The following is a 27,528-nucleotide window of genomic DNA, read 5'->3' on the forward strand; positions in this document are numbered from 1 at the left end:
CAGGATTTAATCTAGCTTGACTACAAAGCTAATTAGTGTTGTAGCTTTTCTATTCCATGTCCTTTACTACAAAGTTGTTCGACCTCACATCCTATAGTTTGAAAGGAGATTATCGTCGGTACTGCTCTTCGTTTGATTTCCAATCTCTATTTTTCTTCTTAGTAAAGTAAAAAAATAATGGAAAAGTCTTATTTGTTTTGGTTGAAAATTGTAACTTAGATTTTGATGTTAGGCTTTAGGGGAGACACTGCCACTAGTTACGATGAAATTCTTTAACAATTTACCTTAAGTTTCTCCCAGAGAACTCGAAGACATTTTTCTAAAGCATCGTCCAAGGCTCTAATAATTTGACTGGAAACTAGCCCCTACCCTCCTCCCAACACTATCTAAGCTAAGTGTGTTGAATATTTGCAATCTACATACTGTATTTACCTTCATCCTTCCAGTATTCCGAGATTTTGGTCGAACTGACTGTTTTTAGGTTCTCTTCGCCCCTCTTTTTGATAATTCTTAAAAGTTCCCCCGCCCCTAAAAAAAGATAACTTTTAACACCCCTTTGACTGTTAAAATAAGAACTGAAGCTATTTATTAGGCGCTTATCTGCACTGAAATGCAACCCGCATCATTTCACTTTTTCCTTTATCCCTCTATTCAACTTGTTGCAAAGTATAAGCTAATTATACTTCTAGAGTGCCTCGGCACAATCTGACCTCTGTGGGGTAAAAGGTTCCTAAATTCTTCAAACTAAGATATTCACCAGAAAGGATAGTTAGATTTTGGAATAGATAGATAGGAGTAAGTAAGAGCTAACGTCCTAGTTGATGTCTTTGGGTGATAAGAACCCGTTCCGACTTCTTTTGGGGAAGTTTCAATATTCTTATCCTCAGGTCATCTAGTAGAGCAGTTGTCGGACATGAAGCAAACTTGATAGAAAGCAAGTGCAAGTGTCCTGTTCCTGCCTTTTCGGGTCCCTACCTGAGGTACAGACATCTACCAGAGGTCGCCAGATACCAACCAGAATTGATGGGAAGTAAATTAGTAGATGTTTAATTAGTAAATTTACGTTTAATTAGTAAATTTACGTTTAATTAGTTAGACGTTTAATTAGTAAGATTAAACGTCTATTCGAAGGTTGTTTTTATTTGGGGGGGGGGGTTACTTTGTCAGTAGGGCATTTGCTAAAAAAGTCTATCTGGTCTGAATCAAACAGGGTTTGAAGCAAAAGCTGTGCTTTTTGTGCTTTTTCAGGGTCTTGACCGCATTTTACCCCTATGAGGACCAGGGAAGGGCGGGTCCGGTTAGATCTTTGTAATCATGATATCCACGAGAATGGTTTGTACAATTTTGAAAAAAAAAGTGGTAGAAATCGGATATTCATTCACCTTTGTACGTTTTTGGAGTCCTGACCTGTGATGTGATCTCTGTGGAGGAATTAAAGGGATCCCAACATTCTTGTCTTCATGGTATCTACCAGACAGTGGTGTAGGATTTCAAACACAATGATTTTAAGTCGCTGTAAGTTTCCCAGCTGTGCGTTTTTGGGGAGTTCTAATCCGGTATAAGAAGGAAAGAAGTCCTAAATTCCTGCCATTATGAAATCCTTTACCAAACGTCGTCAGATAACAACGAAACTTAGAGAGAAGTAAGAGTTTGTATTCTAATCGTACCTCCTGGGAGACCATGCATGTTCTGACCTTTGTGTGGGATCCCTAAATCGTTTCTATGAATGCACATAACGTAAGAGGACATTGGATAACAATCAAGCTTGGCGGAAATTAAGAGCTAGCGCAGGGTTAGCAACTTTTTTTTGGCTGCAGATCAAAATTAGCCAAAATGTACATATTTTAAGAGGTTTTTATCAGTGGTGTTTTATTTTAAAGCAGTTTTTCAATGAATTATATTGTACGCTTTAGTAAACTAAGTTTTAAAACTTTAAATAGAAATTCAAAAATTATAATTATAAAAAAAACAGCTCAATGAAGTTTATTAATAAATGTTCCTTTTAATATCAGTAGACGTCAATTCATTGAAGTCTGATATTTAGCTAGTTAGTACTTAACCTCTTCCTCTTCTTGCTTAAAGTAAATTTCTTTTGTGAAAGCAATTGTTCCCATAAGATTTCAGCCGAATGTGAACAGAATATCAAAGCCAATCTTTTTCAACGATAAAAACTTCGCTAGAAGTGATGCCCAAGATGTTGATATTATAAGAAGGTGATTATCTTCTGTTTTTTCCAAGTTTTTCTTAATTTATTGAGTTTATCCGTCCATTACGCTGAACTTCCATCGCCGATTATGTTCGTACTATAATGATTAATTTTTATACATAGTAACAGTTTTGCAGATTCAAAATATTTTATTCTATTTTGTCGGGCTTTCTTGTGAATGTAATCATTTCGCTGCACTTCTTAAAACTTCAAAATCGACTTTCATATTTGCTTTTATGGGAAAAGGAATGAAATTTGTTGTTTTTGTGGCACTTGCTATTTACCAAGTGACATATAGCGATCGCAATTTCTGTCGGCCAGTCTGTCTGTCTGTCGGTCCCGCTTTTGCTAGTATAAGGGACCGGGCAAGATTAAATTAGAAATAGTCTCTTCCTTGATTCGACCATCTAGGGGGGGGGGGAGCGAACAAGATAGCTGAGAAAAATTTTCTTTGCCGATAAAATAAATGAGTGTTGTTCTTCAATAAATGAGTATGACTTGTGGTCTAGTGGTATGATTCTCGCTTAGGGTGCGAGAAGTCTTAGGTTTGAATCCCGGATCACCCCAATTTTTACATGAAGACGATCCGAAACTAGATACAAGATCAATATAGCGATCGTTGAAAGTTGACAGGCGTATCAAGGACCCGACCAGATTAAATTAGAAATAGCAGCTTCCCGGATTCGACCATCTGGGGGTAGTTTAAGGACAGATAATTCAGAAAAATTAGGAAAATATCAGCCATTTTTAACTTATGAAAAGGTTATCGGATCTTAATGAAATTTGATATTTAGAAGGAGCTCGTGTCTCAGAGCTGTCATTTTAAACCCCAACCGGATCCAGTGACACTGGGCGGGAGTTGGAGGGGGAAACCGGAAATCTTGGGAAACGCTTAGAGTGGAGAGATCGTAATGATACTTGGAGGGAAGAAGCTCTTGGCTCTTCCTTCCTCGTCACAAGTGCCGTATGAACTCTTGGCTCTTGTTTTATGTAGGATTTGGTGACTTTCACCGAGCTAAAATGTTGTTCTTAGTATCCCATCTCTTTTTCTTCTCTTTTTTATTTCCAAAATTTATGCTTCCTGTATACGTTTAACTTGTTTTTGTGCATTATTCTTTTTGTTTCCGATACTAAATGGGCCCCTTAAATTATTAAGTAGGCTACTCGATGAGCCGCGCGTCACAGGTTGCCAAAAAACTGCGTTAGTGCCTTAGTAGTGCTTTTTGGCGTTTTTTTTAAATCCAATCTGTGCGATGAGGAGTGGATCCATAAATTTTTGTCATCAGAACTTATACCAGGAGGGGGAGTAAGATTTAAGTTTTGTAAAGATCTAAATTTGTAGGATCTAAGCCAATAGTAGTAGTGGATTTCTAAAAGTCCATGAACCGAACCCATACCAGAAGGGGTAATAGGATCTCCACCAACCTTGGCGAAAATTTTAAGTAATGCTCTCCAATTTTGTCACAATGAATATCTACTAGGACCAATTACTAGATATAAATCACATTGGTTGCAAGTTAAAGTATCATGCCGTAATTACGCTTTGTCATGGTTCTTAATCGATTTTACTTCTGAGCGGAATTCGAAATATAAATAAGTAAATTTTTGCTACACTCCTCTCGGTTTTTCAAATAGAAAAGCCTACTGACGGTAAAGTAAAGAACCTCAAAAAAGATTAAACAATACAAAAAGTGTATCTTTTCCACCCTTTTTATTTTGTTAAAGATCCACTATTATGCCTGTCAAGCTTGGGGCTCTAGTCAAGACTGCAAACGGAAGACTATTGTGTGATTCTTTCACTGGGAGATGTGTTGAAATCACAATTGTGAATTTAAATGCAAACTTCTCGTGGTTTATTGAGGAGGACTCTCTGGACAAACCTTGGGTGCTAATTTTTTAATAAATCTTTCATACCCCCTCCCCTCCCACAACTGTTTTCAGATATATTTATTTGTATTTTGAGGATCTCATTATGAGCGGAATATTTTGGTATGAACGTTACAATTTACCCTGGGCCAACAAAAAAAAACTACGTAAAATAATTAATTCCAGGTCGAAAGTACTTCAAGGAACCTAAGAGTTTTTAGTTCCTCAAATGCATCGTAAGCCACTACAAAAAACAATTTATTGGCCACGGCACCCTTTCATATAGAAAGGCCAATAAGCAGAGACGCCAGAATTTTTTGGGGGTGGGGCAGGGACCCTTAAAACCTGCAAAAGGAGGAAAATTATATAAATGAGCTGGAAAATAGGAGGGATCTAAAAATTTCTGCATTTCATAAGAAAGAGAGTAGGCTAAAATGGAACTTCCACCCCTTCCCAGTGGACCTTCTTTGGGACAATAGCTAAAAGTTCTCCTCGGAAGCGGGGGAATCGCAAAGACAGCATGTTCTTAAATTCTTTCTATTTTTGGTACTTAGGTTTACATATTCTATTGTCCAGAGACTTATTCAATTAAATTCACAACTATTATTTCTTAGCTCTAAAATAGAAAGGAATGTTTGGCTGTAAAATCGAAAGAATGCTTACAACATGGTCTAATAAGAAGACTTTAAAGCATTCCTTTAAAAAAATCGCATAAATTAATGTTGGTTTTGTATAACTAAAATTGACGAGGAGACGTTAGTCAAGAAAAGCTGGAAAACTTCTGCTTTGTAGATTTTGTAAAAAGTACGAATGCCTAAGGCCTGTACAACACAGAAATTAGTTTATAAAAATTATAGATGGTATTATATGCTATTTATCGTCAATTGCTGTCTTTTTCGAGCTGTTAGTCCTCGCAAATATACTACCTGTACTTATATGGTAAAAACAAAAAAAAAAACAAGAAAACAAATAAACACGCATCCGTGATCTGTCTTCTGGCAAAAAATGCGAAATTCAACATTTTTGTAGATAGGAGCTTGAAACTTCTACAATAAGGTTCTCTGATACGCTGAATCTGATAGTTTTCGTTAAGATTGTATGACTTTTAGGGGGTGTTTCCCCCTATTTTCTAAAACGAGGCAAATTTCCTCAGGCTCGTAACTTTTGATGGGTAGAAATGATGTTGATGAAATTATATACTTAAAATCAGCATAAAAATGCGATTCTTTTGTTGTAACTATTGGTATCAAAATTCCATTTTTTAGAGTTTCGGTTACTATTGAGCCGGGTCGCTCCTTACTAGAGTTCGTTACCACGAACTGTTTGACTATCAATCCTTTTTAGATGCGAATCATTGTTCATGTTCAAAAATGTTAAGTTGGATGTTTATTAACTTCGTATTATGCGCGCTAGCAATAATGTAATCAAATTTATCTACTTATAGGTTGTTTTTTATTTGAAATATAGCTGTTTTCATAAATATTAAGCGTACATTCTACGTTTAGATATGTTAGTTTTTATGACTAATTTTGTTCCAACCTTCGTACGTAAAACGGGAATAAACAGAGTTGAGTAGTTTCCTAGAAAACTATAAATATCTGTTCTGTAACGACTTGTTTCGGTTTTTCGTCACTCTTGTTTCGACATCTTAATAATGAAAAGATTTTTTTGGCATAAATTGCTACTCAGAATTAATGATTTCTTAAAGATTCATTCGCTTTTATAGTAACGTCTTTAATTTGGTTAAAAATATAATTTTTGAATGCTATTGCTATTAAATATGACTTTTTCTAAGTTTTTCATAAGCTCTGCAATTTTTGAAAGGTTTTTCACTATTACTCTAAAAAGCTATATTTCCATTAAAAATTTTCATTTTTTTTTTTTTTAATTGTAACTTTTGTCTTATACAATACTGATATAGTCTTTTAGTCCACTTTGCATCAAAACTGCTGGCAGAGATTTTACTTTGTAAAGAAAAACTCTAATAATCTTCGCTTTTCTAATTTTAAATATTTCTTTTACTGTTTGAAAATTTTTTGTTTTTTACATGATAATGTATACTGTCTCGTTAAACGAAAGAGACATGTGCCTTAAAGTCGGGTTTTCGGTTATTATTAGTCTAATGGAACCGTCTGTCTAGCAGAATTCTTGTATGTTTTGTAATTTTAAAGTAATATAATAGCTTAAATAAAATAATTTTTAAAACTAACTGATCTATAGTAAAAAAAAATACAATGTTAAACTAACATTTCTAAATGAGGGATAGTTTTACATGTTAAGTGATTAGACTGATGGATTACTTGACTGCCTTTTTTGGCCTGAAATGTGTATTTCCATAAACCTTTGGTACTGAGTATATTGGTGAAGTCATCTACTCTAGGGACAGGTATGGCTCTTTTTGTCAATAAGAAGATATAAGTTAGGTGGGAGATTCGTGTGTGGTTGATATGGCGAAGTGTTATAGGGCTTTATTTTCAGTATATAGTCGATCGAGTCTTTGACGTTTGTTATAAGCAAAAATTGTTGCCAGATCAGGACTATGTTTTGTAGAAGAATCGCCGAGGCAAATTTTAATCAGTCTTCTTTTAGGGAAGTTCACATCAGAAAATATCTGCTCCAGCCAAATGCAATTGAAGTCTTTTCAACAGATGGAAGAAACTATCTATTAGCTTTTCCTCGGACTATGAGAAATAAAGTTTACCAACGGTTCCTTGCAACAGCCACTGGTATATCTGATAATGCTCAGCAGTCAGTTGCTGGACAAAAGCGGTCAGCAAGCGTGGAACAGAGTAGTGGGATTCTGTCAAGTTTTATGGGGGAAACATCTGTGACTCAAAGGTGGGTGCGTGGCGAAATCAGTAATTTCCAGTACCTGATGTACTTGAATACGCTTGCTGGAAGAAGTTATAATGATCTCATGCAGTATCCTGTTTTTCCGTGGATTTTGGCTGATTATGATAGCCCAGAACTTGATCTTACCGACCCAGCCACTTTCAGAGAGTTAAGCAAACCCATGGGAGCCCAAACGTCTGATAGACTTGAACAGTTTAAAAAGAGGTGATTTTATATTTGATTGCTTTAGAATATCTTGTTGTTGCTAAAATCTATCTTTTATCGGAAGTTATTGACATTGATAATTATCTTTTTCTCTCGGAAAAGGCGAATGAAATTTGTATTTCAGTAATTGGTACCCTTTTTGGCAAATGTTGTATATTTTATCAACTTCATAAGTACCAGCAAATACGCCTTGGCGACAAACACTACGAATTTTAATTGAGCAAGATTTCCCATATACAATTTGTTATCTTGTTCGAATAATGGATTGCAAGAAATTAAAAAATAGGTATGATCAGTTAAAAGATTTTTTTTCTGGTCAAAATGCTTTCCAAATGTTTATTCTGTCCACTTTCTCAGCCACTTCAGAGATCTGTAATATAAAACTATCCACTTTCAGAGAGATGTAAATATAGAGTATGGTAATACCCTGGTAGGGTATACCTTGTTCCGTGGTATAGTAACGTGATCGAACGATCAAAAGGACCAACTCTAGGCCAAGTGTGCCACCACCTGTGTCAACCTAATATCTCTAGCTACCTATTTGGAGGGTAAACGGGCCCCCCTGTCTATATACTAATGACGGTATTTCTCGCGAATTCTTTTCCTACCCTGCCGGGGTTTGTGGGAAAATAATCTTACACGGTTGTAGAAAATAACCTGCTTGAATTTCTCCCAAAGGTCACTTAAACCACACATACATGTATCAACTCTGAAAACAGACTAAAAGTAAGATCACCACTTCTTTACAAAAGGACTTTGTCTAGGGTGGACCTTGAATTGCCCCCGCCAATCCTATTAATGAAAGCTTTAAAACCAAACGCTTTTTGAATCCAATTGACTTTCAATGCTCAAGTCTAGGAAGACAAAAATAGAACTTAGCTCGAAAGTTTACTTATTGCAAAACCACTAGCTTAGCAACTGGACTTTAATTTATCATTGAAAATTATATTTTAAGCAAGTCTAAGCAAACGTATTACGAAAACAAAAACAGGTCATATATCTGAAAAAGTAAAGAAACATGGAGGTTTCTGTTTTTAACTTGCCCACCAAGAAGGCTCCAAAACAACTGAAAGTACTAAGAAACTCCTTATGATTGACAGCAAAAGTATCAATAAAACAGATGTGTTGGTGTTAACCAGGATTCTTCTATCCGGTTTGAACTCTGTTAGTTATGCAAGTAAAAGCTTCCCTGTTCACCTTGGATACTTCATACGAGCGACTATTAAGATCCATTCACATTGGCTTTGAAACCCTTTCATATAAGCATCGTGTTTTTTCTTCAGAGGAAGGTTTGAAAAGTAAAAAATTATATAATTTATGCTTTTGAATGGTGCTCATAAATGGCGTCACTCATACGATTTGTTTCCAACAATAAGACTCTAAACGAATTTTCTTGAACTTGTGACCCAAATACCGTTTTTTTTTTTTCAGACCAAAAAATGCCTAGGTGCAAAAACTCAAGAAAACGAAATAATGATGGATACATCAAAAGAATCAGCTTTTATACTGATTCTAAAAATATAAAATTTATCAAGTTTCTGGCCGATCATACTACTGGAACATATTATTATTATTATTTAAGAATTAACGACGCTTCTTGACTACTAAGGTCCCTGCGTCGGCCCTGCAGTGCATTCCTGCAGCGTGATTCGATCTCTGGGTCCCGTATTACCAAGCTAAGGTCAAATCCACTGCGCCACCACAGGACACTGGAACATATTTTGTGTGCTTGAACATTTTTTATAAAAATTGTGCTTTGATGCTCCCTTGACCCAGGACAGATACCCTCTAAGTTTCAGGCCAATGAAAGAAATTTTCTTCGTCATAATAACAGTACAAAATTTCATTTCGGTCTGAATTGAGAAGCACGGGGCAGCTCCCACGATCATCAAACATATTTTCAGTCCAGTAGCTCCTTTTCGTCTTCCTGCCAGTTTACTGTCTTGTAATTTTCAAGCTGATCAGGCCGCGAAAATTTGTTCAAATATTTAGGCCTTTTGGCTAAATTGACTGCCTCAAACCAACCTGAGCAACTCCTTGAGAGAATTAAATAAATAAAAAACAAGTTCATCAACGCCCCGCTCTTTACGCTAAAGTTTGGCTCTTTCTCACAACTCTACTTTTTAAAACAATAAAAAACTTTAGCGTAAATAGCGGGGCGTTGAGGAGGGATAGTCTCTCATATGCGAAATAATTTCTGTTCGTTTTAAGTTTTAATGTCACTCCTCACTTTCAGTTGAGAAAAAATTGCTTTTTCAACTGAAAAAATATCATATTAGTTTGCATATTAGTTTTTTTTTTGGCTAAATGGCTTTCTCATAGTTTTGATGGGACGATTTTGATCAAAGAAAGGGGTGGGGGAGGAGGCCTAGTTGCCCTCCAAATTTTGGTTAGTTAAAAAGGCAACTAGGAACTTTTTATTTATTTATGGAGGTTTTTATTAGTAATAAATATACGTAACTTACGAATTAACTCACGGGGCGAACTTCTATATTTGAATATTTTTATTACGTATATGAGGCAGTTCGCCCCTTCGTCAGTACCTCGCTCTTTACACTAAATCTTGAATTGTGTCCTATTTTTTTAAGAATGAACCCTGAATCACAAAGGCCGTAGAATAAATAGTTGAAATTACTAAAAATATTTTAAAGTGCGAGGTGTTGAGGAGGAGACGAACTCCTTATATACGTAATAATTTCTGTTCGTTTTAAGTTTTAATGCTGCTCCTTACTTCCAGTTGAAAAAACTTTTTTTTTATTTTTTCAAATAATGCTAGAAAATCACGCGCCCCCTTCATGGAAATTCTCCTCCCTCATGATAAATTTTTCCATGATAAGATTTAAAAAACTAATAAACACGCATCCGTGATCTATCTTCCGACAAAAAAACTAATAAACATGCATCCGTGATGTATCTTCTGGCAAACCAAATTCCACATTTTTGTAGGTAGGAGCTTGAATCTTCTATAGTCGGGATCTCTGATACGTTGAATCTGATGGTGAGATTTTCGTTAAGATTCTATTTCCTCCTATTTTCCAAAATAAGACAAATTTTCTCAGGCTTGTAACTTTTGATGGGTTAACTAAACTTAATGAAACTTATATATTTAAAATCAGCATAAAAATACGATTCTTTAGTTGTAACTGTTGGTATCAAAATTCCGTTTTTTAGAGTTTCGGTTACTGTTGAGCCGGGTCTATCCTTGCTACAATTCGATACCATAATCTGTTCGAAAGCAAATTTTCAAGCTTAATATTTTAGGTTACCACTTGCCGGGAAGATCAAACTCCCAGCTCGAAAAAGGCTTCTATGGTTAGCTCATACAATATGCAACATGACCATTTTTTCTACCAAAGTTCCCCATGGAAAGTGACAGGTTGCGTAATGCAGGGCCCTTGAACTTGGGCCCGTGTGAGACTGATGATCCCCAAGGGAATATTTACTAGGTTTTTCAACCATTTTAAGCAAAATAACTATCTCCAAATTTTTTTCCGATGCTACTGAATGTAAACGAGGTCATCCAGGGGCTCGAGAGGCGTTTGAGGAATCACGAACCCAATAATTTACATACGTCTCAATTCCTTACGAATTTCAGGTTTTAAAAAGCGCCCGAAATTATTGAGCAAGCACATTTTTAGACCTCTCGAATACTTTAAGTGAAATAATTACCTCCAAATCTGTTTCTGAGACTATTGGGGTCAAGGGGGGTCTAGAGGGCAAAGAAGGATAAGGGAGGAGGGCCAAATGCTACAAATCACTTTGACCCAAAAGAGCGTTAGGGTTTTCAATTTCCAGTTAAATGAGCCCCCTCACAAGGTTCTAGAATCATACGTTCTATACAAGTGGCCGGTGGAAAAATAACTCCTGGGAAACCCACTACTCTTTAGATTGTCAACGCATTGACTCAGAATTTCATATGATTAAACCGCTCAATCTGAATTTTGCCCTAAATTTTAAACCACTTTCGTGGTCGTCATATTCAAGTTGCTTTGTACATGCATTGCTTGAAACGGTGCTGGAATTGTGACATGCCGCGATAATATGATATATTAATAGATAAGACACTTGCAGCTTTTGCTTGGTAGAGCTGCCGAATTTTAAGGGCAGATTTAATATCTATGTCTTATTATTGAGTGTTGCACCTTGGTTAATTGAGTGCAAAAGTCATCGAAAAATGTGGGCGAGGGGGCCCTTGTATAGTTTAGGGCATATTTGTATGTTAGCGCTGGGTTGTGTGTCATAGCATGTTGCTGTCGAACATTGTGACAGCGTTGTTCTCCTCGATTTCGTTTGTCTTCCAACCGCATATTTATTTGTGCTTGATTTGGTTTTGATTCGTTGCGATTCTCGCAGCTATTTCTCATCTAAGTGAAGTTTTTTGTTCTCATTTTCGTTTTGTTCATTTTGATCCTCGTTGTCGCTTGTCTTCTAACCTCATATATCTTTGTTCTTCATCTTCGTTCATCATTACCTCAGACATGTTTACAATGCCCTTTGCTTTAGCTATTCGGATTAGTCTTGTCACGTTTTGACGGTCCATGTTGTTGCATGTCTTCAAACCGAATGTTTGCGCTTCACTATCGTTAATCCTTACCTCAGAAATTTTTGTCCATGTCCTTTGCTTTAGCTGTTCCGATTGATCTTGTCGTATTGCATTGTCAAGGTTGTTCATTTTCAGCAATGGTGAATTTGAGTTTTTTGAGTCGTCCTCATGGTCTTGTCACATTTGATGTTCCATGTGGTTGAAAAAAAATTATTCCCGTTCAAACGACTTATCATTTTCAATAATAGCTGTTACTGTGAATGTCCAAAATCTGGTTAATTTTGACATTCACCGATGAATATCCGAAACTTCTTTTTCTCTGCATAGATTCAATTAGCTTTACGAATCATTTTTTTTCAGTCTTTTGCAATATTTTATGGTAAAAGTTATAGTGAGGTTGGGTTAGGTTAAAATAGGCTATAGGTCTCAGAAATGGAGAAATGGGTTAAAAACCTAACCCAACCTAGCCTACCGTGTCACCATCAAACCTTGCATAAAACTTAAAAGGTTGTAGTTAAACAGAGGTGGGCAAAACATTTGGAGAATGTGCTGAACCGGGAGTTACAGGAAAAGATATGAAGGTAAACATAAAAGTTTGTTACACCTTGGATGTGAAGAAAATCATTTATTTTGTGAAGAAAAATTAGTGACAGCACTAAAAGGATCACAAAATAATAGGGCCCGGGTGCTGATAGTGGTTAATGAGTTTCTTAAATATGGTGGCTGTGAGGTTAGAAATAAGTTATTGAAAATTATGAATATGATTTTTGGAAAACGAGAAATACCTAGCAATTTTAGGAAAACCCTAGTTAAACCTCTGTATAAGAAAGGTCATCAGAGTGAGTGTGGTAATTATAGAGGCATTAGCCTGGTTTCTATACAGAGCAAATTACTTGGTATGATGATACTTTTTAAATGTATTTTCGAAATATTATTTTACTATTAAGATTAATCGAGATAATACTTACAATTCCTGAATCAGCGGCATAAGGTATTTTTCTCTCGCTGGCTGGTTTTCTTTTCAAACGCTTTTTTTTCTTTTTCTTTTTTTTGTACCATGGCCCGTGGTTCGTCCTTTATTCGATTGCAGCTACAGCTACAACCATGAAGTTTACTCTTTTCTTGTTCATTTCGTCTTGTTTATTTAGGTTTCGAGAGTGGGAAGATCCTCATTTAGACACGCCTCCATATCACTATGGCACTCACTACAGCTCTGCGATGATAGTCTGCTCGTATTTAATCAGATTAGAACCATTCACACAGCACTTTTTGAACCTACAGGTAAGTTGCAACAACAATATCACTTGATATGATTTAATTTTCTAAGAAATAAGAGATTTCGTCAGAATTTCTTCTGGTGGGATTGGGGTTAATTTAACATGTAATCGTTGTTGCCTTTAAGTAATCATGAGAAAAATGATGTCTTTTAGGTACTTTCCAAGTCGGAACTTAACTTGTGACGATTATATGCCTTTTCATTGATATGTTGCCGTAATGCTAAGAATAGGCTTATCTGTCATAAAGAAAATAGGAAAGAACCTATCTAATGAATATAATTTTACATAATCCTGAATCTGTAGTTTTTGGACCAGATCTATATTGCGACGTCGGTGCTTCCCTCAATATAAAAATTCATTTCTTTTGAAATATAATTTTATTTTAATGTCTTTTATTTACTTTATTGTCCGTAGTTGGTGTCTTACTCTGAACATATTTGACTGTTAGTTTGAAATAAATATTGTATTCTAAACGGATACCAATAAATATAGAACAATAAATTGTGAAGTATCTCATTGATAAAATAAAATGAGCAATAATTGGTATTTTCCAGTGTAAGATGAGGTAAATATCGCTCATTTAACTAGGGTAATAAAGATGAGTTTTAAATGAATCAACTGATATAACAATATTGTTTCCAAAAATCTACTATCTCGCATATTGAAACTTGATTATAAACATGACCACTTGTTTAATTCTAGGGTGGCCATTTCGACCTTGCTGACAGAATGTTTCATAGTGTTCGTGAAGCATGGTATTCAGCCGCAAAGCATAATATGGCTGACGTAAAAGAGTTGATTCCAGAATTTTTTTACCTCCCTGATTTCCTTGTAAACACAAATCATTTTGACCTTGGAACCAAGCAGAGTGGAGTTCAAGTTGATGCTGTTGAGCTACCTCCCTGGGCAAAAAATGATCCTCGAGAATTCATCCGAGTACATAGAGAGGTAAAGTTTCATAAATATTTGCCAGGAATACTATAATGTAAAAAGCTAGATTTACGTTGATCGACTGAATCAAGTGTTGTAGCAAGCTTTGACTGACTGACGGCAAAAGTTTTGCGGGATTGACACTTTGTTTCTGTTTCTTCGCCACTGATTAAACGCTGTAGCTCTCATCCCCTCACAACTTCAAGATAGTATGTTCGAAGGAATTTTTTTTTAATGATCACATATACGTTAGAGACGGTCTCATAATATGTTTTTGCCTCTTACTACGAACTAATTAATCTTCCTAATTCAATAAAGGTGCTTTGTATACAAGCTAATACTGCTTTACTTTACTTCTTTCAATTATGCCTCTTCTGTGTAATAAAAAACCGTATAACACCAGTGTTTTTATTATCCCTAAATTTTACCATGTTTTGGAAGAGAAAATTGGTTTCTTCTTAGTCTCTCCAAAGATTAACGATTTATATTTTATGTTACCGTTCATTCAGTGACGAACGTTAATTCTCGGGGAGACTTCTGAGAGCAAATTTTCTTTTGGGATAATCCTCCTAAAATTTTAGGATAGTGCAAGTTCTATATATAAAACAGTCATTTTAACTTTATTCTATTTCCCCGGCATGGAAAATAACAGAATTTACTCTTTTTTCATACAGAAAACTTCTACTAAACGAAATCTGATCTGGGTTCTATTGGCTCATTTTTCAATCACATTGCAGTGATTCGTCGATGTCGTTATTTGCCTCAGAAAGATCCTCGTCAATCTTGCTATGATACCTCTCTGCCTTTTTTTTAGGTTTTATCATTTTCATCCCTGATAATGGGACCTCCCGCTCTCAGTATCGTTTTTTTTTTCTTTTGTACTAAAAGCTCGAAGTGTGTGCTTCAACTTTTTTATTTTTGGAGAGTTGGTCAGGATTCTGTTCCAGTCGTGGTTTCTAATGCCATTCATCTGAAGTGCAGCAATAGCTTTGGGATTTGGTAACACTGCTTCCAGCGTCTCAAAACCTGAGCTTGACTCAATAGTGTTCTCTTTCATTATTTGAAAGTATACGGTGGCTGCTTCTTCTGGGGATCCTGACCTTTCAGCTTATGATAAGCCTTCTCCTTGAGGCGCAGTTGTTTTAGATCAGTTACAGTTGCTGGGAGGAAATCAGCCTCTGAAAATACACCTGGATAGAATGATGTGAGCATTAGCAAACCAAGTAGCTGTGTTCTGAAGACCAGTTTTGAGTAAATGCTGATTTCTAAGGTCTTCACCACACAAGGGCAACACATCGAGGACAACAGCCCGAAATATTATGCCAGGGACTTTCAACTTGAGAAAATTTCCAGACCAGGGAAATCATCTCTCTGCTTACGCTCATGAAACCTGACATGGAGATGTTCTGGCCTGTTTTGGCAGAAACTGTTGGATTCGTTTTTTCCTTCATTCGCAACACATGTGAAGCTTCTTTACCGGTTGGTAGCTCTGTTTTGTCTTAGTTCCAAATCCCGATTAGTCCAAATTGGTGACGAACATAAAGCGACTTGGGCTTCTCAAAATCCAGCCGCAATCACTTGTCTGTGTCTTCTAGCAAAAGCACAGACGTTCACCGTATAACTTTGTTAAACCAGTACCAGTCGAGGCCAGTCAGTCGTTATGTCCTTGGCCCAGTTTTCGAGGACTTCTAGGGAAAGTATTAGTGCCCAGTCATATGCCAAAATTTTGGACAGCCTTTCGGGTGATGCCATGATTCAATAAATTTCATTTCTGAAAGATCGATGCTGAACTATTTGTCTTGTGCCTGATCATATACAAATAACAGCAGACTTGGAATTACCATTCCAATCACCGCTGAGAGTACTAACTCTTGTTCATATGCTTTTTCTACACGATCTCTTTTTGGTTTCACAGAGGTATTTTTTCAAACGTCTCAAAGCATCACATACTGCTGTGTTCTTATAGCTAAATCTTTTTGTAGCCTTATCTAATTTTATCTTTCCGCCAACACAGACTCCACATCCCTTATAAAGTTTTTGTAATCGAGATGACCACGCCAAATTTTGACGTAAGTTAAGACCAGCTAAAAAAAAAGGCCAGTTGGGGGGGGGGAGATAATTTGACTTTGCTAAAACAAAAATCTTAAAGGTTTTTTTCAGTTAGAGCTACAACAGTAAGTACGAATAGTTGGCATAAAGCTATAAAAAAAAACAAAACAAAGAAAACTCAGTCTTCTATACAAAACTTCTAGGGAAAGTATTAGTGCCCAGTCATATGGGGGGGAGATCAGTTGGGGGGGAGATAATTTGACTTTGCTAAAACAAAAATCTTAAAGTTTTTTTTCAGTTAGAGCTACAACAGTAAGTACGAATAGTTGGCATAAAGCTATAAAAAAAAAAACAAAAAATAACTCAGTCTTCTATACAAAACTTTGTAGTAAATCATGGACAAAACGAAGTAACGGGTTAAGCATATCAATAGTAACAGGTAGTAAGGATGTCCGTAGCAACAGATAAAGTGAAGAGTATGCAACATTAAATTCATTTTTTATTCTGTCAGTAAGTGGCTATTTTGGGCTATAGTAATGTATGGGCTATCCTGTTTACCCCATACATTTTTGTTTGGGATCGCCCAATATGGAAAAATGTTAAACGCTGATCTCGGTCAAACCTGTCAGCCCATCAACAATGAAACGTCACCACGTGGAAAATTATGAATCTAAGTCAACATGTCTAAAAGGTAATCGAAGTTTCAGCTATTGTAGTTAATGAGATATTTATCACCGACCTGTTATATCCAGATTTCAAACAAGAGTTCAGGCAAAAATCAAGAGTTCCCCAAACTTGTTAAGTTGTATAAACTGATTTAAAATTTTAAATGTGTGTTGGGTAGAGGCTGTGTTGTGTATAGCACTATTTTTCTATGCGTAAGCAAAGAAAAAAATTGAAACGAAGTTTTTTTCTTTATTGGTGAGAAAAGGAAAGAAGCTTGTTGCTAGTAAATGAAACAAATCTCTTGATTTTTTACGACGAAATTCGCAAATCAGCTTTGTAAAACTGCTTTTTATCATTAAAAAACGTAAAATCCCAGCTTCCGTTTTTTGACAGCCCGAGTTTTTTACCAGAGTTCAGTTTCAGTGAATCGAGAAGCTTTGAGTAAATACCGAGAGAATCTCATTGTTCTTTGGTTTTTCGTTTTAACAAAAAGCTAACCTAGTCGAGCTAGAAATTAAAAAAAAAAATTCCTCGAGGCTCATAATGAAAAAGGGAATCCACTCTTAAAATTTTCTAAGTTATTTAAGAAAAAAAAACTTACCCAAGAATGAGAAGTTGACTCAAGTTCTATGTTATTGTATACTTGAGTTATTCGAAAACTGATAAGCTTTATATTTAATTCTAGGCACTGGAATGTGACTACGTTTCCGCACATCTTCACGAATGGATTGATTTAATATTTGGATTTAAACAACAAGGACAAGCAGCTGTTGATGCTGTCAACGTTTTTCATCACCTTTTTTACGAAGGCAATGTTGATATCTACAGTATTGAAGACCCTCTTAAGCGGAACGCGATTATTGGATTCATAAACAATTTTGGTCAGACGCCAAAACCTTTATTTAAAAAGCCACATCCAGCCAAGAAAGTTGGCAAAAATGGTTTTCCAACTGAATCCTCTCAAGTTTTCTCAATGGGATCCGCGGCTGCTGAAAAATTATTTTTTCATCATCTGCACACCTTAAGACCTTCTCTACAGCCTATTAAAGAATTGAAACGGCCTGTTGGGCAGATAGTTCAGCAAGATAGAGCCTTGTTGGCAGTTGAAGAAAATAAAGCGTTTATTCCACCCTCAAATATCAGATGTGTATCCTGGGGTTATGCTGACCATACAATAAGAATTAGCACATATGAAAATGACAGGTCAATTCTTATATGTGAAAGCCAACAGTATGGCGATATTTTGGCATGCATCTGTCCTACTCCAAAACTTATTATTAGTGGAGGCTCTGATACCGTCGTGACTGTTTGGGAACTTGGCCGGAAGACACTTGAGGTGAAAAAGCGCCTTTACGGTCATACAGATGTTGTTACTTGCTTGGTTGCAAAACAGTCATATCAAATAATCGTATCAGGCTCTCGGGATTGCAGTGCCATTATATGGGATCTGTCACGTCTCAGTTTCATTCGACAACTACGTGCTCATCCTGGTCCGATAACAGCTGTGTCAGTTAATGAGTTAACAGGAGATATTGCAACTTGTGCTGGGACGTGGCTCTTTCTTTGGTCGGTAAATGGTGAATTACTTGCCAATGTTAATACACTAGTCGGTCGTGCTGACAGAATGCAGCAAATACTATGTGTCGCTTTTTCTCAGGCCTTAGAATGGGATCCAAGGAATGTGGTATTAACAGGATCAACAGATGGTGTTGTACGTATGTGGTGTTTAGAGTATGTCCAAGTGCCTATTGATGAGCCCTCTGTAACTACTGTTGAGGAAAAGGCGAACGTCGAGGAAAGTCTCGTAAAGCAGGAGCTGCTCAAAGGCGAATCAGATCAGGAAAGTTCAGATGATGATGATAATCAAAGTTCTGAGTTGCATAAACGTCTGCAAAGTATTATTGCAGAAAATCAAGAATTATTAATTGAACTCAGGGGAGAAAAACTTGGAAAAGGCCAACTCGAAAGACAATCCTCAGTCGATGAACCTGTCAGAAGCTCTGATGCTGAAGTTTTCTATCAATCTGTTTATGATCATCAAATTGATGGTACCTTTGATCAAGATAGCTTCGAGGATCTTAACTCACGATCTGGATCCTTTGATGTAAAGGAAGAACAAGGACAGACTCTGCCTGAAAACATGGCAGATCAGGTAAAAATATATTAATCTTCTTATTCATTGCATACCAAATTTTAGTATAAATTCTTCGTCTTTTTTAGATTACTTTTTACTTTAAACTAGAATTTCAAGGTATTTGGCTCTTTTCTTCAACCTTAGATAATATAAATTTTTAGACCTAAAATGAAAGTGTCGGGTAGTCTTAACACAGAAATTCATGCCTAAATTGTCATAAAAAGGTATACGACTGTCTTACGCTTTTATTTTTGTTTAAAAAAATTTAATTTTTCTATGTAGCCAAAAGAAAAAGAATAAAAGATTTATGTTTGCTTTTAAAGTTTCTATTAATATTATTGTTTTACTCTTTTCGGTGAGCTTAGTCAATCTTTTCATATTTCATCCTAAATATTTAAAGTTGTAATTATGCTGACAAGTCTATCATGCGGAACTTCACGCCGAGACCATTTCTACCTCTCGTTTAAACTACCAATAAGCCATAGACCCTTGTGTATGATGAAAGCTGTACTTGTAAACGAGTTTCTGATTTTCTTGAGATATGGTTTTGAATTCGATCCCCTTAACAGACGAAGTAAAATAAAAACGTTCATAACACTAAAGTGGTTTCCGAACTGTGAGAATTATTTTCGTCTGTTAAAAAGTGTTATTTCAGGTTTAGTTCATTCTTTCTGCTTTTTCTTTCTCATATTAAAAATCTAGCTGTTTTATAGGATTATCTCTGTATTTCCTATTTCATTCATGCGTATGAAGTACCAAGATTTTGTCTTACGGTTCAAACCCTATAAGTAAATAAATATTTAATCGCATTAAGATTTTTTTTTGCAGATTCGGCAAAGAAAGTTAAGTCCTACTCGCAGGGCAAATCTGTGCAAAAGTGTTGGTAATATGATGACATTACATGGTGATTTTAGTGATGATTCCGATGAAGATTTGCGGGACAAACCAAAGCCACTGAAGTCAAGTAGGAGTGTCAGTAGCCTTGGAGATTCCTTTGTCGTCGTTGGAAATCTTCAGGCGCCTAATTCGGAAAATAAAATGGGCCAACATAAACCAGATTGTGGGTTTAAAAAGGAACCAAGGAATCCTCTACGTGAAGGTATGTTAGTGTCTTCTGGGTTCGAGCTAGCTCTTTTCTTCTACGAAGGATATTCAAACTGTATCAGAAGCTTTGAAATACTATTATATTTTTACTTTAATATGAATTTCATCCTCTGCTTGAAAGAATATTGCGTGCTTAACTACATTTTGGGTCGAAATTCAGCTAAGGCTTCATCCATATGAAACTCCCTTATTTGTGCCAAACAGTGCAACCACTAAGAACTTGAAAGAATAGTAAGAATAGTATGTTCTAAGAAAAAAAATTATATTTTCTGTGTGATTTATTCCTTTTAGTTTTAGAACGATAATGCAATTCTTAAATTATTGTATCTTAATGAAAAAGGCAGTATCGCCGTCTTAGCCTTCGAATCAAATCAAAACGGAAAGAACAGAGAAATCTCGTTCCTTTTAGATTGGGAGCGGAATAACAAAGTAGACTAGGAATTCATGTGTCTTAATTATATAGTCAATAAATGAACGAAGCTTGATAACAATGCGAAAATTGAATTACAGACGGAACTTCTGAAAGTCAGCTGCGCACCCCTCGCTGACCTGTATCACAAGATTACCACAGTTGTCTTGGAATTAGGCTACTTCTCATCTCCATGATGTAAAGCCGCGATAGCCCCTCTTAATTAGAAAGCTTCAAAAGCAGTTTGCGATAAACATCAACGATTTACTCTTAGCAGACATGCCGCTAAAATTCTGATAAGAGTCATTCTTGGACGCAATTGAGCAATATGCTCAGCGGTCATCCCAGAATACCAGGGGGGCTTCCTGTCAAATAGGTTGACGGCTGATGAGATATCTAACTTTCGTAAAATCACGGAAGAATATCTAGAACTTGACCGCAATATCTACCAATTCTTCATAGACTTCAAAGAGGTGTACAACCTAATATGGAGAGAAGGTCTGTCGCACATTCTCTTTCACTTTGGAATCCCACCCAACTTGGTTTCCTTAATTTGAGACATATACTCAGAGTCCAGGAGACCCATTATGACTGGAGAAGGGTTCACCTAAAGCTTTGAAAACTCGACTGGTTTTCTGCAAGGCTGCCTGCTGTCACCGTAGCTCTTTAATTTCTTTTTAACTACTGTCCTTTCACTCGCGGATAGGTAGTTGGGTGCCCTCATAGCAGGAGCAATGACAGACAAACTAGCGTACGCCGATTATATAGACCTGACTCCCTCCGTGATCTTCAATCCCAGGCCAACATCGCTCACATGACCACCACTCTTTTGGGATTAACATTAATGCCTCGAAAGCGAAAGCTATACGCTACTCACGTAAACCTGGATCCCCAGAAAATCCCACTTTCCCCCTTGGAGGCGATAATATAAAGTAAGTCGAGGAATTTGCCTATCTTGTGCTAGCTTTCTCAATTTTGACAGTAACCATTCCAGGGACATCAAGATATGCCTAGTACTTGCGAACTGCAGTTTTTCAAACTCTGATGAAGAGTTTATCAACAATGCTTAAAGTAAGGCTATTCAACTCGCTGATTATTCCATCACCAGTTATCCCTGTGAAACTTGGATTGTTATAACAGATGATCAGGGTCGTTTTGCTGCCTCTGAAAAAAAATCTGCTGTGATCACTTACCATGATAGAATATCCAACACCGAACTGCTCCAAGGTTACAAGGTCAAACATAGAATCTTCGACAGAATAGAATCTTCGACAACTTAGAGGGCTAGGATACATCAAGCTTATGGAAAGTCCTCGCCTCCCGAAGATAGCCTATGAAAGCCGTGTACATGAATTTTGTCCAAGAGGATGCACCCAAAAAGATGGAAAGGCAATTTGTCGTCGCTGGGACATGTCATACTTTCTCTGTCTGGCAAAATGTAGAAGTTCATATAATAGTTACATCAGTAGATTGACAAAGGAAGTGCCCCTAAAACACCCATCGAGGATTGTTGGGACTTTAGTCGAGTCAGTTCATTATCGTTAAATCACCATACAAAAGTTGAGAATGTTTTGACTTTTGTTTAGTCACAATTACTCTTAATTAGTTTTGAGCTCATTTTTTTAGGTGCAGAGCAAGACTATACATTATTTTCTTATAAACTGACTGAAGAATAAGTATGCTTTCCGCTACGAATTTCTTAAAATGGTTTTATGAATACCTGTATTTACTCTGTCTTTGAGGTAGCCTTAATGAAAGAAACTGGGGAGGCTAAGATCTAGGATATTAGGTAACCTCTTAAAACCAGTCTTTAGGCTGATTCTCTGGCTTCCAAAAATTCTTCAATCCGAAAGTTTTTATTTATGGAAACTTTTACCTCCTTACTCGAGCCAGAAGGTTTTAATGACCTTAACATTCTGATCCTTCCTGCCTGCCCAATTCTCCAAAGAAGGGAGATCTAGTCACAACTCTCGCTGAGAATGGAGTCTTTGATATGCCCTTACGGGATTAGAGAAACCGGAATGGAAAAACTCATGTTGTATTGAGGACCTCCAGAAACGCATTTCTTCGAATAAACTTTGCCTTCAAGACGCGAGCGGCTTTCATCTGAGGTTTTATTATGATCTGAGGGCTTTTATGTTCCTTATTCTATATTATATGCTATATGTATTAGTCCTTGTGTCAGTTAAAAGAAGAATTGCATGAACTTAGCTCTTTTTTTAGCTATATATATAGAAATGAGGACCATCGTGGTGTAAAATAGTAAGGGTTACGTTTTTCCAATCCTAGTCTTATGAAAAAGACAAAATACTGATGCAATTTTGTTTAACACTTACTTTTTCCTTTGTCCGTTTGAGAAAATAAATAGACAGTCTGTTTTGTCTATAAGCCGTGAAAAAAAAAAAAAAACCGTGAACAAAAAAAAACCGTGAACGAAAGTCTTTTTGTTTCTTATCCTTCTCTGTGCTGAATATAAACTGGCAATCTTTAGCGGTGTAAATCGCAGTTTAGCTGTTTGATTCCCAAACATAAACATGACCACAAAATATGTCAGCGCTGTTTTTTTTTTTTTTTTAGTTTTCGGAAAATACGTGCAGTTATTTAGTAGTTTTGCTAAGATTGAAAGTTGAAAATGTTAGAAATGCCAGCTTTTTATTTAAAACTGCCTGACTCATACAATTGGACTGACTCGCAAATTAGATGAATGGTCAGTTCGTAAGCGATGATTCCAAGCGCGGTGGAAGCAACAATTGTTTTAAATATAATTGCTTAGCAGTATATCAGAATACAAATTAAACAGCAACAAAGTGCGCGTACCGGTGCTAGCCAGCGGGCATATTTTGTTACAGAGTACAGCTATAGGAACTATTAGCTGATTAATGATGTTCTTAACCCTTAATAGTCACTTCGTGCCTTTTATTAAGCGTAAAAGAAATGAGAGTTTTTGGATTTTTTACAGAAATCGTAAGCTTTTTGGATCTTGTCGCAAAAATAATATATAAAAAAATGTATCTATCTCGAAAATGGACTTTTACCTTTTGAACAACACCAGGTTTGTCAACTTTTTGCAGTATAAATTGGATTTATTATGCGTTGCCTTTTTTTCAGGTTTCAAATGGCAAAGACAGTTGGTATTCTCGAGCAAGCTAACAATGCACACTGCTTTTGATCGGCCCGATAATGCGTATCCTGCTTCTATCACCGCTCTTCAAGTTTCGAGGTCCATAATTTTTTTTTTTTTTTACAGCTCTGTTTTTACTTTTGTCTATTTTACTCGGCCTAGTTAATGCTTAAACATGTTTCGCAGTTACTGTTCTTCCTTTATTTAAGGAGTAAAAAAACAGATGTCTTTTCTTCTTATGACAAACAACTTTTCTATTACATCTTTCATGGTACCGTGCTGTATCAAACTAAGGATTGCATATGCTGTATCTTTTAAAGGAATCGAGAGACGGGTTTTCAGGGGTGATGCTCCGCGAGAGAACTTCCCAAGTGGAAGTGCAATGTCTATGAAGGCTGTCCTTACGTACTCAGAACGGGGTCTGTTCTTGTTGGTAGTCCAAGCGACTCTGCCGCATAGTCTAAAGCCAACAGATGGTGCTAGGTGATATACTTGTGGAAAACGTTCATTGACGCCACATTAAATCTCTCACTTAGATACTGATTGATGCCCTGGATCATCCTTAAAACACTGTTTTGGATTCGCTGAAGATTTTATCTAAGTAAGAGGTACCAGCAGATTTTAGGAGCCCCTGCAATGGTATGGCATCCAAATTTTGCGATAGGCTTAACGCAAGACTTTTAGAGGGAAATGATCAATTCGGAAGGCTATGCATTCTTAGAACAGAAAATCAATCTCCAGTTCTTTCGTGCAGGGGGACCGGTCCAGATGTGCAAGTCTGATAATAGGTCTGACGAGAAATGCATTCCCAAAAGATGTAGCTGATCAACTCTATTGATAGCTACACCTTTATAGTTGAATTCGGGGCGTCAACGAGTAATCTCTGGTTGGGTGACAGATAGCTCTTTAGCCTTAGATGGGTCGAATTCGACCATCCATGCATCATATCACTTTTCTATCTCTGAAAGATCCACTTCTAGGGAAAGGACAGCTAGCATTAAGTCTTTGGGTTTATGGACAACTGGATAGACTGTGTAATCGTAACAAAATTAATTCAGAAGATTCAGGAGACAAAGCCTTAGCTTCTCCTGGATTTCATTTGAGGTAGACTTATCGAGGATGTTACAAAAAGGACGATCTCTTAACAAAAGCTCTTAGGAGCTTGAAGTGGTCGACTTTAATTTCCATACATGTGGGAGTGATTTGTGTTTCGTACCCCCCCCCCCTCCTTCCGTCCTTCCCAAAGGAAAAAAAAATCCTGTGTAAGCTCCTGGGCTGGTAAATCGTTTTGAAAGGAGACCATTATGAATCCTTTCCTTTTTTTATAATTCATCCTTTTTGGGAGGGGGCTGATGAATTCCCCGCTCCCTATTGTTTCGATTTTGGTGCCTGTTTACAGCCATTCTCAACCCTTCAGGTATTTATTGCTTCTCAAGATATAAAATTTGGATTGATACCATGGCAATGAAACTTGCAGGGAGAAGCTTTCAACAAGCTTTATCAAGGAATAAAATAAGTCAAACGTAATTTTTGGGCTCAAATACACATATACCCACTGATGAACAAATACCTACATATTAGATAACAGTTAGAGAGTAGAATAGTGTTGGAATTTCTTAACGTAAAATTGGCAAACATGTTTCCAGGCCTGAAATCAGTATTTACGTCGAACAGCAGTGCTTATTCCTGCTGGAACTATTAAAAGTTTGCTACACTTACTTTCTCCATTTTCTATTTAGAGCCCAATGCAGGTATAGATAAAATGCATTCCTTGTATTGGTATGTATCTACACATGTCTATGATTGTTCAGTCAGTATATTTTTAGAGCTAACACCGACACAGTTAATGTTGGTTTCGCAAATTTCAACATTACTCAAGGGTCAAATCTAAATATATGGAACTTACTCTTAAGGTTTTTGTAATGTTGAATGACAATTGGGAAAGTATAGAATGATAAATTATGTAAAGATGACAGGAAATGTTCGAAAAATAAATGCTATTGTTACTAACAACTCACTACAGTACCAATTCGCCTGTAACCTCCTCCATCCCAATTAGTTCAAAATTTCCCCCTTTACCCCCCCCCCCCTCCTATGAAGTTCCAGTTGTTAATGTGTTTCTCATTTGTTATACTCTTGGTTTTATCTGACTTAACAGGGGCTCGTGGCTACCCGCAAAGAAATTTTACTTCTGCAGGTGTGTTGGCTATTACACAGATTATTTTGTACGCACGGATTATCTACGCATGGACGAGGTCCTTTTGTAAGTCAGTAGCCAATCAGAAAAGAAAAAAAGATAGGTAAGAAAAAGAGAAAATCTTAGATAATTAGTCTGAATTAGAACACATGTTCTCACCCTTTTTCCTTACCGTCAGTGGTCTCCAAAATGTGCAAGATGACCTTTTTATGTATAATTACAATGTGTGTCAAATCTAAAGCAATTTAAAGTGCAGTAGATCCAAAATGCTTGCACAATTGATTTGTAGTTAGACATGTTTAACATTGGTGCACACAGGATTTATTCTCAAAATACTAAGATCAAAATCAGAGCATTTTTAGCCACTTAGACCCATCTTAGATTTATTCCTACCTGAAAACCGCGATTTTCTAAGATCTCTCTTTGGTTCTTTCAAAACTATATTTTTAGGGCAGTACCACATTTTAACCAGTTTTGCCACGTTGAACCAGCCAACAAATCAATTAGTCAAATTTGACAACGCTTTTCGCCCGGAAAATTTCAAATATTATCATTCTGTTGATTCCCAAGGACAAAACTGTAACGTCAAAGGAAAGCTACATTTTCTTAAGCTGTATGGTGCCACGTATTTTTAGCAGTTTTTTTGTTGGGGGGGGGGTTGTTGCTGATCTTTCACCTGTGTTTATTTTCTTCTTCTTTTTATTTTGTGTTCGCTATTTCCAAAGACTGCATATGAATTTTTTTCCATTAAAACTGAATTCGCGATATGTTTATTTCTGAGTGGTTGTTGGCCTCATACGGCTTGGTGCTGCGGTGAACTGTTAGTTGTAGTAGTAGTAGTATGTACGATTGTGTAAGCCTCCATTTAACCAATCAAAAAATTAGATTAGTTTCCCTGTCCTTGGTACTTTAAGAGAGAGGAGACCGGGCAATATCCCTTCTTTATTTATGCAAGCCTGGATTTTTGGAATGTTTTGTTGAAACCAAATTATTTGCACTAAATTAGTGAATCGAAGTCTTTGACAGAACGTTGCCAAAGTTGGTGATCTGCTTTGTTCAAATTATATTTAAACAGTTACCACTTTTATAGGGATCACCGTAGTGTTTATGTGGGAGATGCTCGTGGTCGTATTTACTCTTGGTCTGTTGCTGACCTACCAGGAAAGTCAATGGCAGATTATTGGCTCAAAGATGAAGTAGCCGAATCCTGCCGAAGTTGTAGCACTCGTTTCACTTTGACAGAAAGGAAGCATCATTGTCGAAATTGTGGCCACGTTTTTTGCTCCAGGTATGCAGTCTTTCGATGATAAACGTTAATTATTGATATAACGTTAACATCAATTAACATTATTGATTAACGTTACTTATTAATATAATGTCAATTATATAATCACTCGTTATCAGTGCTTGCGTTTTCAAGAACATTATTCGCAATGTGCTAGTGTTTGTTTGTTATATTAGGTATATTGAGTATATTCTCAGTACATAACATATAGGAATTTCATCAATGTAGCTCTTCAAATATAAATAAAAAAGTAGTGTTATTCAAAACTTGTCAAATTATTGTAAATATTCGGATATTACGTTCGCAAGCATTGACATAGCTGAGGGTGGGGTGTACAATGTTCCTTAAAATGATATGTTGAACTGTAGAGGTTTCAAAATAATATTTCATAGATAAAAGAGCTTCACCAAATGTACGAAGTAGCCGTTTCTGTAGTCATTCGTGGCAAATGGCAACGATTGTGATATAATTGGTAATTGTCGTGCGAAAAAAAAATTAACTGCAAGTTCTGCTAATTGGAGAATAAGATTCAATTGTTACCAGTTGGCGCAAAGCCTAAATACTAACAGTTACAAAAATTTGGAACCTGAATAAATGAAAAAAGAACTTTTCGAAATTGCAGGCAGGCTGGAATCTTTTATCAAATGAAGAAATAATCCAAGAATTATATTTCCGGTTTTGTTC

General features: G+C 36.4%; 1 protein-coding gene across 1 annotated transcript in view; it reads left to right on the forward strand.

Annotated features, from left to right (window-relative positions):
* LOC136032163 (WD repeat and FYVE domain-containing protein 3-like) overlaps positions 1 to 27,528 on the forward strand; it is a 137,874-nt gene that overhangs the window by 109,651 nt on the left and 695 nt on the right. Inside the window, 7 exon segments of the mRNA XM_065712351.1 lie at positions 6,662 to 7,129; positions 12,821 to 12,953; positions 13,652 to 13,897; positions 17,280 to 18,746; positions 19,557 to 19,827; positions 23,350 to 23,461; positions 26,650 to 26,847. Of these exon segments, the coding sequence (XP_065568423.1) occupies positions 6,662 to 7,129; positions 12,821 to 12,953; positions 13,652 to 13,897; positions 17,280 to 18,746; positions 19,557 to 19,827; positions 23,350 to 23,461; positions 26,650 to 26,847 (2,895 nt within the window).

Source organism: Artemia franciscana, chromosome 10 (genome assembly GCF_032884065.1).
Source record: "Artemia franciscana chromosome 10, ASM3288406v1, whole genome shotgun sequence".
NCBI lineage: Eukaryota > Metazoa > Arthropoda > Branchiopoda > Anostraca > Artemiidae > Artemia > Artemia franciscana.